A 17,743-nucleotide genomic window follows, 5' to 3' on the forward strand; every position below is an offset into this window, starting at 1 on the left:
CACAGCACCTTCTCCACAAATCTTTTTGTGCATTTCAGTTGCATTTTTACCTTTCTTGAAAGAATAAAGCATAATATGCCAAAAAAGTTGTTTTTCTTCCACCTTCAATATTAAAATGGCTACACAAAAATTCACCAATTTTGGTAAGTCTTTTTTTAAATGCACAATGATATGACAGCTGTCACATACAAGCTAACAAAATTGTTTCGAGTGAAGTTAAAGAAAACTAAGTGCTACTGGAGCCATCTTACGGAAAAAACGAAACGAACCTTTTGGCCCAGCCCATATTTGGTGCACCAATGTGTCGAGGAACTGACTCCCTACTACGTTTCTGGTAGGTGTGTAAACTAGTTCTACCTTTTCTAGGGAACAATCATAATGTGTATCACAAACATGAAAAGCATACCCACTGACACCTCCATTCCACCTAAGGCGGTATTTTTGCAAATGTAAGTGCGTTTTGCAACCTATCCCAAGGAAATGATCTGTTTTTAAAAATTAGTTTTTTAAAAGAGATCATTAATTTTTAATTGAAGTATATTTGATTTACAATACTGTATTAGTTTCAGGTGTACAATGCAGTGATTCAGTATTTTTGTAGATTACAGATTATGCTCCACTTAAAGTTATTATAAAATATTGGTTATATTCCCTGTGCTGTACTATACATCCCTATAGCTTACTTATTTTATACACAGTAGTTTGTACCTCTTCCTAAGGATATGATCTTGGATAGGCTAAAAAATGTAGTTAAAAGAACACTGCTAGTAGCAGAAACTTGGAAATACCCTTCTGATAACTGGATACTAGTTAAATTCTGGTGCATGTGAATGAAAAGTTGTAGAAGCTAATCTTTTACACTGGAAAGAAGCTCCTGCTCCAAGCGGGACATGTTACATATACAGTGATTTCTAAGCATATGATCGTTAATGTTCTTGCTTTCAAAAGCAGTTTCCCCCTAATTCATGCAATTGATAGGCTTCTGTGATATGTATTGATAATGCAGGATCTATAAATAACAAAAAAGAATACTCAACTTCATAAATACAGGTACATTCAACTTCATTTTATTACCGATAGCAAAATAGTCATCTGTATTTCCTAAATGTTCCATTAAGGATTGTTTTTGTACTGAGGTAAGTTATAGCTAAACACATTCCCTGATCTACTCACTAGTTTAATTTCAATTCTAATGCTCTTAACTTTAGGTTTCAATATTTTAAGAATACAGGAACTATAAAAATTACATACCTGCCAGCACACACTTAATAGCTTGCATTGGCAATTCCAACAACTTCGGAGTTATGGGGCAAAGTCTTGTCAAACTAAGGATTTCAAAGTTTCCATAGTCTACATATCCGACCAGTACAGATTCCTCAGAAGCATAAGCCAAAACAGAGGCACGGTACCACTGGTCATCCTCTAAAAATAGGAGAGACTCAATCTGAAATGCTTTTCCAATGTAGATATACACAAAAATTTTTCCTCCTCAATTTAGATGGTCATTTATAGATTCTATTTTCATGTAACATCAAGCTTTACTGAACTATGCATGCTTATTCACCATTCCTACTTTTCCTTATCAGAAGCTTTCAACTCCTGAAATGTCACCTTTATTCATCCCTTTCTAGGTAACTCATGTTGTATGCTTGTCATTATTTATTTATTAAGTGCTTAATCCCTCTAGTGGACAGTTAACTCATTAGGACAAGGGAACATGTCCTGGTCATGTGAGTGAATCCATTAGGTCTTGATCAATTTTAGAATACCTGGCAGTATGAGTCAACCAGACTCCATTAACCAAGCCATAGATTTACCGGAGGCCTACCTGTCTCTCCCCTCCTGTGAGGCCACTGGTCCTCCCTTCAGCAGAGAACTGAACCCGGTCATCACAGGGTCATCATCTGTGCAGCTACAGAGGCCGGGCCACAACAGCTATGTGCCTCCAGACACTCTTGCTGTTCCAAAGAAAACTGGCCAAGACATGACCCTGGGAGGTTCCACATTCCCACACTGATATAAACAAATGTCTCTATCAGTCTCCAGAACTAAAGGGCTGATAAAATAAAAACCTCCATCACCCCCACCCCCGCAGCATTTACAGGTCCTCCTCCTCCCTTACACACTTGGATTCAGTTTAATTGGATATACTTAAAAACATAATTGGTGCACTACTCAAACTTCAAATGCAGCCATCAACGCAAAACGAAGATTGGTTCATTTCTTGGTACTTAATTGTAAGTAAAAAATTCAATAATACTCTTTTCCTTACCAGAGAACTGAGCACAGCAGATATCACCAATGGTTGGATAAAAATCAGAGCGTGGAGACACTTGACTGCAGTACGTGGTAAGTGACGCCTGAAGTTCAGCGAGCTTATCTGTGGATACAGATCACATCTTAAACTAAAGAAATACAAGTTTACACATTATCTGCATATCTGCATGCTGAGTCTCTTGATGTATGTTATATTGATAACACAAATCAAGATTTACTTACGCCCGCTTTGTAGTCGTTGACAAAAGAAGTCTTCTGGAGTCTGAATGTGGGCGACCACACCGCAAAACTCATCACCTACGTTCAAAGTCAACACTTTGGGGATTAGGCCACTTCTGTCTATAACAATTTTGTTTTCAGCTGTGATTTTCCTGACATCTTCAAGATCACCTTATCAAAAAGCAGAAATATAAGCCTTTTTGGTTTCATTAATCCAATTTTCCAGTTTCTCAGGCCTAACTGTTCTCTTTCACACTTCTAGGCCTTAATGCATACATGCTGGTCTTTTTTCCCAGAACATATTCCCAAATCTCCCAGCAACCTGAGTATTTCCTGCTCAGTATGATGTCACTGTGAAAGGCTTTCCTCCAAATCTGGGTCAGGTGCCCTTCCCAGGGCCCCCACTGCACTCTGCGATCCTGCCACCGTTTTATAATCTCTTCTCTATGTGGGCGTATAACTGCCCACAGAATACCCTCCCTGAAGGCACCTCCACAGTGCCTTAGTGAAGCAGATACTGCTGGGAGGATTTTGTTCCTTCCACTGGACCCCTTTGCAGCATTTATTATTGCTGATGACTCCTTCCCAGAACATTTACTCTTCTGTTATTCTGGCAACATTTTCCCTGTTCTCTTTCCACCTCTCCCAACACAGCTTCTCCCTTGGTACTGTAAGCTCAGGTTCACTTCTCTCACTTTACAGTCTCCCTAGGACACCACCATCATTTACAATTTCAACCGTGATAACTTTTAGACCAGTAAGTATTGAGTTTTCTCCTCCAGATGGCCAAAAAAACTCCTGAGAACTGTTCAGCAGAGCTGTCTCACCCAAGATTGATGTTTCAGGGATTTCATATAGGCAGTACTCTAGGAATACAGACAAGAGACAATAACTTCTTCAATAACTAAAATCACTACACCGTTCAATATTAATCTGTATACTCACTTGAATCCGCACTTGGCTTCTTAGAATTTTGTCCCTTGGGTTTCAAGCCATATCCCATTTCTATGAGCACATGGTCTAAGAATTTTCCTAAAAGTAATTAAGAGAACATATTTCCATTGAGATATTATACTAAGTATTAGAGGAAAAGAATAAATACAAAAGAAATGAATCACATGATTTAAAGATTATAGCTATTCGCACACCAGCATATTTTTTACTAGTTCAGTTTCTATGTGCAAAATATAGTTTATTAATTTTCAGCTTTAAAAATTGAGTCAAAGGGCTTCCCCGGTGGTGCAGTGGTTAAGAATCTGCCTGCCAATGCAGGGGACACGGGTTCATGCCCTGGTCCAGAAAGATCCCGCATGCCGCGGAGCAACTAAGTCTGTGCACCACAACTACTCAGCATGTACTCTAGAGCCCACAAGCCGCAACTACTGAGCCCGTGTGCCACAACTACTGAAGCCCGCGCACCTAGACCCTGTGCTCTGCAACGAGAAGACACCGCAATGAGAAGCCCATGCACCGCCACAAAGAGTAGCCCCCACTCGCTGCAACTAGAGGAAGCCCACCTGCAGCAACAAAGACCCAATGCAGCCAAAAATAAATAAATTTATTAGAAAAAATTGAGTCAAAATCCCCATCATCACTTAACAAAAAATTTAATAAAAATATTTCACTTAAAAATTATGAATAACATGGAAGATTTAGTTACCACCTCACTGGCATGCTTAGAATGACCACCATTTATAAGAAAAAATAAATTTAAGACATAAGACTACTTCATCTCAGACATAGAGTATGGCTGAATCAAGTGTCAACCAGCAGCCATATAAACTTCAAGTTCCCTCAAACAGTATCCAAAAGCTCAAGTCACAACATGGAACATACATAGCAAAGAAACAAAACACAGAGATTTTATACTCAATTTCACAACAGGATTAACTGAATTTTCTACCAAGTAATCAACCAATGATGGGTCTCAAGCAATAGAAGAGTAATAATACCTTGGAAACCAAGAGGCAATTATAAGCACACTGTCAGAAGTCACTTTTTAAATATGTACAAAGCCATAAAGGAAGAACAGGATTCCAAACTGCTTCCATTTCCACAACTTAAATACTATGTGCTTATGGGCTTAATGCTAACCAAATGCAGTTCTGTGAAGGTTGTTCAAAGAAAAAGCACTGATGGTAAGGATGGACAAATTCACAGAAAAATTCCTGAATTTTCCCAGTAAATGAGTAGAAATCAGGGATATTATAATGGCTGTATTAAAAAGATACTAGAGTTTTCCCATAGTAAGTCTAGATCTAGCCTTTTAATGTACCAAATTCTATAAACTTGTGCCTTGTCTTTGATAAACTGCCAACTGCAAGAGCAGAGCCAAGGCCATATTTCCTGTCACAATCTGAATGACTCCAGAGTGGGGCTTACTTGGTCTCACTTCATGTTTCTATTTCTTCTCTGAGTAACAGGTGGGCACTAAATAACATATTAAGTGCTCCATTTAAAAAGAAATATTCAGGGCTTCCCTCGTGGCGCAGTGGCTGAGAATCTGCCTGCCAATGCAGGGGACAAGGTTCGAGCCCTGGTCTGGGAGGATCCCACATGCCGCGGAGCAACGGGGCCCGCGAGCCACAATTACTGAGCCTGTGGGTCTGGAGCCTGTGCTCTGCAACAAGAGAGGCCGCAACAGTGAGAGGCCCGCACACGGCGATGAAGAGTGGCCCCCACTCGCCACAACTAGAGAAAGTCTGCGCACAGAAACGAAGACCAACACAGTCATAAATAAATAAATAAAATTTAAAAAAAAAAAAAAAGAAAGATTCAGATCTTACCTGAACTTGTCAGCATAACATCCACAGCAAAGGAAATCACTTCTTTTAAGATGTCCACAATCTTTAGAGAGCAGTACTGCTGCATTAACAGTGATTTAATAGTTTTGATACAATCATTGCTCCAATTCCCCTCTGCTGGGATAACATTGGCTACAAAGCATTTTATGGCCTGAAAGATTTTACACAAGTTACTAAAAATTAGTATTTGAAAGTGACTTTTTTCTAATTAATTATGCAAAGATTTTTTTTAAAGACAAGGTATTTCATGCTGAATATTCATCAAAAATCTTCAAGTACTAATCCGATAAACAATTTTATGAATAATTATTTGTCTCTCTTGATATTCTATCCACAATGCTTTTCCTTTTGGGACTTTAAGCTTGAGAAATCAACCAAAGGATGGTTATTATCCTTCAATTACACATAAATTCAAGTTGCTTCCAAATAATGTAATAAATATAAAAATGATTGTTTTTAAAGAGCAGATTGATAAGATGTCCCTAAAAATGCTAAGTTTCCTACCTGAGGCAGTACTTAACTAAGGAATGCCTAATAAAATGGAGCCAAGAAAGTCCATGATTGTTTCTCTACATAGTAAAAGATACACCAATAGGTCCTTTCTCATAATAACCATGGCAACAAACACGCAAATATTATGTCCATCAAAACATTAAAAACAGCTCCTTTGGGATGCTATTAGGAATTCAAAAAGTAAAAGAGACTTACACAAGGAGGAAACAAGTCAATTTTTCTGTTTAGTTGGTGAATTCTGTTTACTGGAATTATTTCTTCATTTCCATAATCAATATATAAGACTTGTGCCTTCTTCTGCAGTACATCAACATCTTGTATTATTACTCTGTTCCAGGTCTGAAAGTGAAATATAACGGTATTCTGCTTCTAAACAGCATTTCACAATCTTAGGTTTAAAAACTCTCAATCTACAGAACATGCAAAGGAAAAGTTACTGTTCTGTTCTGAGATACTCTATGAACAAGTTACCTTAATTTCCTAAGAATCTGGCTCAGAAATCCCCAAATTTGTCCATTTTAGATGCTTTAATATACACAACAATTCCCAGGCTATTCTAGCCCAGCGGACTCTGTGACACACTAATGCCTCAGCTACACAAATAAACACAAGCTCTAGGACTAGCAATCACTCTGTACCCAGCAACTGAGGAGCCTACATGCAGAGCTGGAGTGGCCTCAGGCAGGGAGGAAGTAAGCAAACAGATGTGGACTCCTGACTGAGGAAGAGAAACAGCAGTGTGACCAGTCTCACCTCAAGCCATCTAATGCATCATTAAAAGCTCTGGTGTCAAGCTGATAGGACCAAAGTAAATTAAAATGTCTTGTTAAATATTTCATTAGGGGTTACCTGATCGACAGTGTACTTGGCAACACAAACTTCCCCCTTTACAGGAATATAATCTTCTTCATGTGCCTTATTTGCATATGTTTCCTTTAAGCTCGCAGACAGTTGGTTCATGTATTCTAAAACTTCTGAAGAATGTAACTGCACATAAAAGTCACCTGGGTGTTTGAATTCAGTAACTATACCCTTTCAAAGACAAAAAAGTTGCAATAACTCACTGAGAACAAAGCAAATGTTAATTTTGTAAAGCTTTATAACAAGATACAAAAAGTACTGTAGACAAGTTTTTGCAATCTTTATCAATTTCAGTTGTATTTTGGAGCTGTCTTATAAACTCAAACACAGGAAACAAGGAAATAAAAATCTACAGTTCTTTGGATCTCTGTCTATGGAAATTAAACAACAAATACCTTTATTTCCATGCTTTTCCTGAGTTGTAGGCTTCTCAAATCAGAAAACATTATTTTATCAGCACAAGTGGCTATTTCTTTAGTAACTCCAACAGGACAGTCACTCTGGTTTGAAAAAACACATTAAGTGAGTTACTTACAAGCACATGTTTAAATGATACCATGGCCGGACTTCCCTGGTTGCACAGTGGTTAAGAATCCACCTGCCAATGCAGGGGACACAGGTTTGATCCCTGGTCTGGGAAGATCCCACCTGCTGCAGAGCAACTAAGCCCGTGGGCCACAACTACTGAGACTGCGCTCTAGAGCCTGTGAGCCACAACTACTGAGCCTGTGCATCTACAGCCCATGCTCTGCAACAAGAGAAGCCATTGCAATGAGAAGCCCGTGCGCCGCAACCAAGAGTAGCCCACAATCGCCGCAACTAGAGAAAGCCCACGTGTAGCAAAGAAAAGCCAATGCAGTCAAAAATAAATAAATAAAAAATAAATAATTAAAAATAACATAAAATAAAATAAATGATACCATGGCCACTATTTGCTAGAACCGAGGTCAAAACAGCCTGACTCCCAGGTTTGAATGAGGGTGTAGAGAAATAACATACGTCTTCTAGAGTTACTAAAACGTACCGTCCATAGGCAGTGTGCATAGCACTGGGATCACCCGAGAATCAGGCCATGATGGTGATGGCAATGTTGAGTTTATTTTTTAAAAAAGGGGGCGGGGAGGGTCGTGTTTTAAGTTTTCACTTGTTAACATTTTTATAGGAATGGATTTTTTTTTTTTAAAGTAGAAGCTAGGACCAGCTAGAGAAAGCTAAAATTTACCTATAAAATATGAGTTGGACATCACTGATACTTTCCAGATTGCAAATGATTTACCCTATACAGTTAGCTACATGGAAGAAAGGTATTAACAGGAAAAAGTGCTCCTTAGATAACAGGGCCCTATTAGAATCCAGTACACAAAGCTAGAGAGCATGTGCACGCAGGGACTACAAAGAGACAACTTTCTCAGTAGTCCACCTACAGCGAGACACGGCCATCTCAAGTCCTTTTTGGAAAAAGCTGGGCATAAACAGTTCTCATAGACCCCCAACGCTCACCAAATCTGTCACTAGGGTGTACAGATTTATTCAACAGGAATAAACAAACACTGGTGAAATGGAGAAATAAGTCATAAATATTTTATTTAGCTTAGGTCCTCTTACTTCAAAATAAAGGGAGTCATTAAAAATTCACTCTAAAGGCAAAGAGAAAGTAAGTATATCATACCTCTTTTTTCACTTCCATGTTCTTTGTTTCAAAAGGTGATTTATTATCTTCAAGTTTGTGGAAACTGAAATAAAGCAACCAATTATAATACTTACAGCACAGAACCAATTAAAAGTAAGGGCCACAATAATGTTAAATTCTCAACAAAATCCAGAAAGAACAAAACAGCTTCTTCCAGAAAGAATCACAGTAGTAACAAAGTAAAACAACCCCATGCTGGCTATGCAAGGGTCTGCCCTGTGCACAGGTGTGCTTCTTCCAAAAGCCACCTAATGAAAGGGAGATAGCCACAATCTCCAAGCCTCAGTTTCCCTATCTGCAAAATGGAGAAAATACCTACATTACTTAAAACAGAGTTTTGGGGATCAAAAATTGTAGAGCTGTTCACTTCAGATTTGTATACTTTATGTTATACTTAAATAAAAAAGTAAAAAGCAGCAACTTTTACATAGTTATGGCCTGCTTACCTGATTTGATCCTTATACTACCAAAAAAAAAAAAAAACAACCCGTATTTTAAAATATTCTCTAATGAATGTAAAAAAAAAAAAATCACACTTACTTCTGCTGAACAGGTTTGCACACGATGCTGTGGGCTGCCCAGTCCTTTCTCTGGCATGCGACAGAGCAGTAGTACGTCTGCTTGCACTGTGAGCACCTCAGCGGCCCTACAGAACACAGCCCATGACACCACCAATGTTTTATTGCAAATATTTGTTGGCAGGAACGAGACCGTTTCAAAGACGTCATTCTATTAATCATATCAAGGAGAATATGTGAAGAGGATTATGCTGTTTATGATTAGGTGTTAAAACTGAATTTATAGGGCTTCCCTGGTGGCGCAGTGGTTGAGAGTCCGCCTGCCAATGCAGAGGACACGGGTTCGTGCCCTGGTCCGGGAGGATCCCTCATGCCACGGAGCGGCTGGGCCCATGAGCCATGGCCGCTGAGCCTGCACATCCGGAGCCTGTGCTCCGCAACGGGAGAGGCCACAACAGGGAGAGGCCTGCGTACCGCAAAAACAAACAAACAAACAAACTGAATTTATAAAGCTCCGTTGAACTGCAGAGAAAGGGGGCCAAGATGAAAAAGAGAAGGAGGACACGAGATAGGCTGGGACCTGCGACCCTTTGCTGCAGTGCTTGCACCTGGACACACCTCTCCTCGAGCCACAAAATACAAAGAAACCATATGGGGCTAAAGATAACTGCGTGCATGTGCAGTTGGGGCAAATTCTGGACAAAACATACCAAGAGACCAGAAAAACCCAACTGCCACTTTTGACGAGCCAGGAGCGAAACCAGGAGGTCGGGAGGAAAAGCAGGGTACTGCGCATGCCCCCTGCACACCATATCATCTTAGGTGGGCAAACAGCCTAAAGCCACCCCGCCGGCCTGACCCCTGGACACACTCCTACCCTCACCCCATATAAGCAACAAGCTCACCCCCTACTCAGGGAGTGAGCAAGCAAGAGAACCTGCTGTTTGTTCGCACTCCCCCTACTGCCCCAATAAAGCCTTGCCTGAATTTCTTGCCTGTCCTCTGATCAATTTCTATTGATTGGGGAAGGCCAAGAACCCTGGCTGTTATCAGACAGACTGGAAACACAACTGACTTTCCTAAAGCAGAACCCAGAACACACGATATAAAAGGAACAATCAAAGGGAACAGAAAATCCGCGGTGGTGAAAACAGACATGTGCAAACACAGTCTGATGAGGTTCACCTCGTGCCATTTAAAAATAACAAGACAAAAACCAACAAGGAGAATCACACCTAGAAAAACCCAGGAAGTTTTTGAAATGAAGTTTAAAAAAAAACCTATCAGTTTCCAGGCAGAGGAAAACAAGTTATCTGAAAAACAAAACAAAAAACACATAAAGAAACAACGAAATCAGGCTGGCCTCAAATGCCTCCACTCTAAAAGAAATTGGAAAAAAGAAGCGAAATATCCAAATAGCCAGTGAGCACAGGAAAACTGCTCAAGATCATTGATCATGAGGGACATGCAAATTAAAACCACAGGGAGGGGCTTCCCTGGTGGTGCAGTGGTTGAGAGTCCGCCTGCTGATGCAGGGGACGCGGGTTCGTGCCCCGGTCTGGGAAGATCCCACATGCCGTGGAGCGGCTGGGCCCATGAGCCATGGCCGCTGAGCCTGCGCGTCCAGAGCCTGTGCTCCGCAACGGGGGAGGCCACAACAGTGAGAGGCCCGCGTACCGCAAAAAACAAAACAAAACAAAACAAAAAAACCACAGGGAGATACCACTACACATCCATGAGAAAGGCTAAAATTAAAAGGACTGAAAACACCAAATGTTGACAAAGATGTGGAGCAACCAGAACTCACTCCCAGTGGGAATACAAAATGGGACAACTACTTTGGAAAACGGTTTGGCTTTTCCTTATAAAGTTAAGCATACACTTACCTTTTGACTCAGCAATCCTACCCCTAGGTTTGTACCCAAAAGAAACGAGAACATACGTCCACACAAAGACTTATGCAAAAACGTGTAGAGAGCTCTATTCATAATAGCCAAAAGCTGGACACAAGCGAAATGTTCAACAGAACAGATATACACACTGTGATATCATGTAATGAAATGCTACTCAGCAACGAACAAAAAAATTAATGTACACGCAAAAACATGGATTAAACTCAGAAATATTTTCTGAACAGGAAAAGCTTCCCACAGAGTCTATACTGTATGATTCCATTTACAAGAAATTCTGTAACTGGTAAAATTAATTTATGGTGAAACAACAACAGTGGTTGCCTCTGGGGGGTATAGTGACTGGGAAGGGACATGAGGGAACTTTCTGAGAAGATGGAAGTATTCTTCATCTTGATTGGGCTATGAGTTTGTGCCTTTCAGTGCAAGTATGTTTTATCTCAAAAAAAGTATAAAAAATAATCAAATAAAGAAGCATGGGGCTTCCCTGGTGGCTCAGTGGTTGAGAGTCCGCCTGCTGATGCAGGGGACAGGGGCTCGTGCCCTGGTCCAGGAAGATCCCACATGCTGCGGAGCAGCTAGGCCCGTGAGCCATGGCTGCTGAGCCTGCGCATCCGGAGCCTGTGCTCCGCAACGGGAGAGGCCACAACAGTGAGAGGCCCGCGTACTGCAAAAAAAAAAAAAAAAAAAAAAAAAAAAGGCATGGATGAACAAGAATGGTAGGATGTTGGCAGCTGTTGAAGCTGGGAAATGGGTATATGATTTATATATACTCTTCTGTTTATATGTAATGTTTTACATAATAAAAATATTTTTCAAATGTGTAAAGGAATAATCCAACAGGCATCTGAGAGCAATATGCTTACCAAATAGACCGCAGCAATGGCAAGTTGTCGACCGAAGAGGAGGTCCTAATGAGCTGAAGAGTGCTGGATCATTTATGGACAAGGAACTCTCAACCAACTTGTGTACTTTTTTTGATTTTGCAGGAGACACATTATTGCTAGTCTTCTATTAAGAAAAGAGCAATAGCAGTATTAAAACTTGGTAATAATGTTTTGTTTGTTAAATATTAGACTTGGGATTTCCTCTGCCGAGAAGACAAGATAGATGTACTTTCCCTTACTCCTACCATTAAGTACAACTAAAAACCTTGGACTTATATATAAAATAAACACACAGTGACACTGAAGGAAGGCAGCAGACAGGCTAGGAACTTGGCACCCAGAGAAGGACATGGCAGTGAGTCCCCAGAGTTTTTATTCTGCCTCATATATCTCAGATGCGGTGCTGGAGAAGTCAGAAACACCCAAAGGCACAGATGATAAAAGCCCCAACAAAAAGCCTGCTCGCTTGCTCTCTCTAGCCAAAAGACCAGGAAAGGGATGGCCCAGCCAGACAGAAAAACTTTATCAGTAACTGCTCTACTCCAGACAGCTGCCGCAGAAAAAACTGTGGCCCCATCCCACCAGCAAAGGGAGACTGGGGAGCCTAGACCTCCACCTTCACCAGGCTACAGTGAGGTGCCCCTCTCTCCCACTTGGGTGGTATCAGAGAAGGCCAACAGAGTAGGGAGCCAGCACTTCATCCTCGTGGGGTCTCCCTGTGGAGACTGCATGGGGAGCATGGACTTCTGCCTGGCAGTAAAGAGTGTCCCCCATGCCCCCCAACTACCAGCACCATTGGGGTGGTGTTAAGAGGAAACCTAGTGGACAGTCAGGATTTTCCACCACCATTCAATAGTAATGAGTGGAGTGTCTCCAAACCCTTCCACCTCCAATCCTCCCTCCACATCGTGTTAAGTAGAGAGGATATGGGGGGGGGGGAGCAGTAAGGATGCTGGGAAGCTGAACTCCCACCCTTGTCCAGCCAAGAACATCCTGGGCCATAGAACAAACTTCAACCAATTTAAAAGAATTTAAATCATACAGACGGTGTTATTCAACCACAATGGACTTACACTAGAAATCAGTAACAGAATGAGAACAGATAATCTCCAAACATTTGGAAACTAGACAATACACTTCTAAATAATGCATGAGTCAAAGAGGATGTCTCAGGGAAATGTTTTAAAAATACACTGAACTAAAAGAAAATAAAAATACAACATATCAAATTTGTGGGACACAAAGTATCACCAAGACAGAAATTTATAGCTCTAAAGTCACATACTAGAAAAGAGGTAAAGTCTCAAATTAATAATGTAAGTTCTCATCTCAAGAACCTAAACAATAAGAACAAAACATGCCCAAAGCAAGCAGAGGAAGGAAACGATAAAGATAAAAGCAGAAATCAATGTAATTAAAAATAAAAACTTGGAGGAAAAAAATCAGTGAAACAAGACCTGGTCCTTTGAAAAGATGAACAAAATTGATAAATCTCTAGCAAGACTAACAGTGAAGAAATCAGAGGCAGAAATTACCGATATCAGGAATGAAATAAGGGATATATTACTACAGACCATGAAGATATAAAAATGATAATGGAATACTTCGAACAACTCTATGTAGACTTCACAATGTAAGCAAAATGGACCAATTCCTGAAAAATCACAAATTATCACAATATGAAATAGATAATTTGAATAGCCTTATAAATATTAAGGAAACTGAATCATAATTTTAAAACTCCCCCAAAAATAAATCCCCAAGCCCATATGGTTTTTTACCACCGGAGAATACTACCAAATGTTTAAAGAAGAATTAACACCAACTCTATACAATCTCTATTCCAGAAAACTAATATTACCTTGATACCCAAACTATACAAAGACAATAAAAAAGAGAAAATCACAGACCAACCTCTCTCATGAAAATGGATGTAAAAAATCCTCATCGAAACAATATCAGATATAATTCAGCAACATATAAAAAATAATTATACACCATGACCAACTGGGGCTTATTCCAGGGATGCAAGACTGGTTAAATTAAAAAAATATATATCAATGCAATCCACCAAACTAACAGGCTAAAGGAGGAAAAAAAATCACAACAATATCAATGGATGAAGAAAAAGCATCTTAAAAATTTCAATACCTATTCATGATATAAACTCTCAGAAAAGTAGGAATAGAGAAAACTTCATCAACTTGATAAAGATCGTCTGCAAAAATTCTATAGCTAACATTATACTCAACAGTGAAAAGACTCAGTGCTTTCCCCCTAGGTTTGGAAACAAATATGTCCACTGTCACCACTCTTAACATAATGCTAGAAGTTCTAGTCAGTGCAATAAAGCAAGAAAGGGAAATTAAAACCATATATTTTAAAAAGGAAGAAATAAAACTGTCCTTTATTGGCAGATGATATAATTGTCTATGTAGAAAATTGCAAGCAGTCTACAAAAAAATTCCTAGAATAAGTGACTCCTGGAAGGTCACAGGATACAAGATAAACATGTGAAATCAACCATATTTTTATATATTAGCAATGAACGTGAGGACACATGAAATAAAATACATAACAGCATTTACAATCACTCAAAAAACAATACTTAGGTGTAAATCTAACAAAACGTGCACCGCTGGTAAACTGCAAACCACAAAGTGAAAGAAATAAAAGAATATCTAGATAAATTGGGAGACAGATTGTGTTAATTGGAAGATTCACCACAGCAAAGATGTCAACAATTTTCAAATTGATATACAGGCTTAATACAATTCCTATCAAAATTCCAGCAAGATTTTTTGTAGATACAAACAAGATTGTTCTAAAATGTATACTGGAAAGGAAAGAAACTAGATTAAATGATTTTGAAAAAAGAAACGGAAAGTGGGAGGAATCACTGTACCCAACTTCAAGACTGACCATCATAGCTCCAGTACTGTGTGGTATTGGTGGAGGGAAAGACCCATAGATCAGTGGAAAAGAAAAGAGAATCCAGAATAGACCCACACAAATTAGCCCAGCTAATTTCCGACAAAAGTGCAAAAGCAATTCAGTGGAGGAAAGATAACATTTTCAACAAATGGTGCTGCAGCAATTGGACATCCCTAGCCAAAAAAAAATTAACCTCAACCTAAGTCTCACAACTTATAATTAACTCAAAATGGACCACAAATTTAAATATAAAACTACAAACTTTAGGGGGAAAAAAAAATCCCAAAACTTTCTGCATCTATAGCAGAAAAAGTTCTTAGACTTGACACCAAAAGTATAATCCATAAAAGGAAAAATTGACCAGGACCTAGCTAAAAACTTTTGCTCTGCTAAACATCTTGTTAAGAGAATAAAAAGACAAGCCGGAAACTGGGAGAAAATATTTGTAAATCACATATTTGACAAAGCACTAGAATCTGTAATATATAAAGAACTTTCAAAACTTGGCAGTAAAAAAATAAACAATCCAAATTAGAAAATGGACAAAGACATGGAGAACATTTCACCAAAAAGGATACACAGATGGCAAATAAGCACATGAAAAGATGTTTATCATTAGCCATTAGTCAAACAAAACCACAATGAGCTATCACTACACAAATGTGACAATAGGGAAACTAAAAATAGTAACACCACCAAATGCTGGTGAGGATGCTGGGTGCAGAGAATCTGGATCACTCATACATTCTCAATGGGAATGTAAAACGGTATAGCCACTCTGGAAAACACTTTGGCAGCTTCTTAAAAAACTAAATATGCAACTACTATATGACCCAAAAATGCACTCCTGGGCATTTATCCTAGAGCAAAAACAAAAATTAAAAACTCATGTTCACATAAAACCTTACACATGAATGTTTACAGCAGTTTTAGTTATAATAGCCAGAAACTGGGAACAATCCAGATGTATTTCAATGGGAGAATGTTTAAATAAGCCACAGTATACTACTCAGCAATAAAAAGCATTGAACTATTGATACATACAGCAATCTAGGTGAATCTCCAGACAATTACGCTGAATGAAAAAAATCCAATCCCAAAAGGTACATACTCTATGATTTCATTTATATAACATCCTTGAAATGACAACATTTTGGAAATATGGATTAGGTTAATGGTTGCCAGGGCTTAAGAAGGGGGTAGGGGCAGGAGGGAAGTGGATGTGACCATAAAAAGGTGCAGAAGGGATCCTTCGAGTGATGGAAATGCTCTGTATCTTGCCTGTATTATGTCAACAGCCTGACTGTAATATTACACTATAGCTCTTCAGCTTATTACCACAGGAAACAACTGGGTAAAAGTTACAAAGAATCTCTATTATTTCTTCCAACTGTAGGTCAATCTATAATTACCCAAATAGAAAAAGTTGAATTTTATTTTTAAAAAGATACTAGGCTAGAGATAAGACAGTCTGACCTTGAACAATACCCGCAAATTGAGTAATTCTTCATTAACACGATATAAAAACATGTTTAGAATTTTTTACCCAAAAACACAAAATAGAAAAAAAATAAATAACTTACACTATTTACTTCTTTGGGTGGTGAATTATTTCCAACATTTAATGGTGACACAGAGTTACCTGGGATGTAAAACATAATGCCTAATAAAGGTCAAATATTACTTTATTCCTGAAAATGTACAGCAACATAATTACGCAACATTCAGATAATAAAGCTATACCATAATAACCTTAAAGCTACATATAAATAAGTAACATCCTACTTTTCCTAATGAAAAAAAAGCATTTGTTTGAAATTTCCTTGACTACTATATACCTCACTGTGAACTTTTCTCCATTCACGAAGGCAACAAGTTACCAAGCTTTTTGAACTCCAGACTCTATACCCTTAGAAATTACTGAGGACCTCAAAGAGCTTTTGTTTACATAGCTTGTAACTATCAATATTTAGCATTATTAGAAATTAAAACTAAGTATTAGAAATTTCAAATACTAGTAGTTGAAATTAAAACTAAACATTTAAATATATTTACTTAAAAATAATAACTGCATTACATGCTGACATGGTTTTTTAAAAACTATTTTCCAAAGCCAAAAAAAAAAAATTGTGTGAAGAGTGGCACTGTTTTACATTTTTGCACATCTCTTTAATGTTTGGCTTAACCAATGATAGTTGGATTCTCATATCTGCTTTTGAATCCAATTTGTTATGATATGTTGCTTTAACTGTGAAGTAAATCTGGCCTCACACACATACATGGTTGCAAATAGGAGTAGTATTTTATGGCCTTCTCAGGTAACTGTGGATATTCTCCTTTAATTCACCCCAAAACTCAAGTGGTAGTTTAAGGGTTAGCTGCAATGTGGAATCTAAAACCGTTATCAATAAACTTTTCATACTGTTATATTAGAATCCATTGATTTATCTTGCACTTTAAATGGATTTTTACCCATGCAGGACTACAGAGCATCATGCATTGGTCTTCAGGAAAAGATTGAGAAACTCCTGAGTTATGCAGATCTTCCAAATGTTGACACATTTCATAAGACAGTACAGAAAAACCTTGTGTGTTAATATCACCATGCATCTCACCAGAAAAGTCTTTTAAGTATTGGGAAGCTGTCAAGCTCAGAGTGGCAGATACACATTTCCTGAAACTCTCATTTTTGCTTGAAAGCTTGCACTTTATCATTAGCAACAAAATACTGTCAGCTGTTTTCTTTGACGAGACAGGCTCACTTTGTCCATTTTTGAGAAAATGACTGCCAGATATCTAAGCCCGAATGACCACAGTGTGTCATTCTTTTCAATTAAAAATGACGTTCCAAGAAAAAAAGTTTCCATTCAGCTCACAACTCAATCACACACATGCTTTTCATACTTCAGTAAGCAGCAAAAGTTAGGAGCAATTCCCATTTTGTTAAACAAAACACTAAAAATACCTGTACACAAGGCTCAAGACTTACTAATAAATTTGTACTGCTTTATCAAGGGCATTCTTAAGTAAAACTGACCCTTCTGGGTTGTTTTGTCTTAACTGCAAGGGCATGAAAATGAAAAACAATGACCACTAGCCCAAGCTGGTACCTCTGCTAAAGGCAAGTTAA

At 38.6% G+C, this 17,743-nt stretch overlaps 1 protein-coding gene across 1 annotated transcript in view; it reads right to left on the reverse strand.

Moving 5' to 3' along the window:
* TDRD1 (tudor domain containing 1) overlaps window positions 1–17,743 on the reverse strand; it is a 35,315-nt gene that overhangs the window by 16,600 nt on the left and 972 nt on the right. Inside the window, exons 2-12 of the mRNA XM_060033557.1 lie at window positions 16,197–16,255; window positions 11,659–11,803; window positions 8,905–9,010; window positions 8,344–8,407; window positions 7,070–7,174; window positions 6,663–6,845; window positions 6,009–6,152; window positions 5,283–5,451; window positions 3,442–3,528; window positions 2,500–2,667; window positions 2,273–2,380 (exon numbers count right to left, since the gene is read on the reverse strand). Coding sequence (XP_059889540.1) covers window positions 2,273–2,380; window positions 2,500–2,667; window positions 3,442–3,528; window positions 5,283–5,451; window positions 6,009–6,152; window positions 6,663–6,845; window positions 7,070–7,174; window positions 8,344–8,407; window positions 8,905–9,010; window positions 11,659–11,803; window positions 16,197–16,255 — 1,338 coding nt within the window. The remainder of the gene's footprint in view (window positions 1–2,272; window positions 2,381–2,499; window positions 2,668–3,441; window positions 3,529–5,282; window positions 5,452–6,008; window positions 6,153–6,662; window positions 6,846–7,069; window positions 7,175–8,343; window positions 8,408–8,904; window positions 9,011–11,658; window positions 11,804–16,196; window positions 16,256–17,743) is intronic.

The sequence above is a fragment of the Delphinus delphis genome, chromosome 16 (assembly GCF_949987515.2).
Source record: "Delphinus delphis chromosome 16, mDelDel1.2, whole genome shotgun sequence".
Lineage (NCBI taxonomy): Eukaryota > Metazoa > Chordata > Mammalia > Artiodactyla > Delphinidae > Delphinus > Delphinus delphis.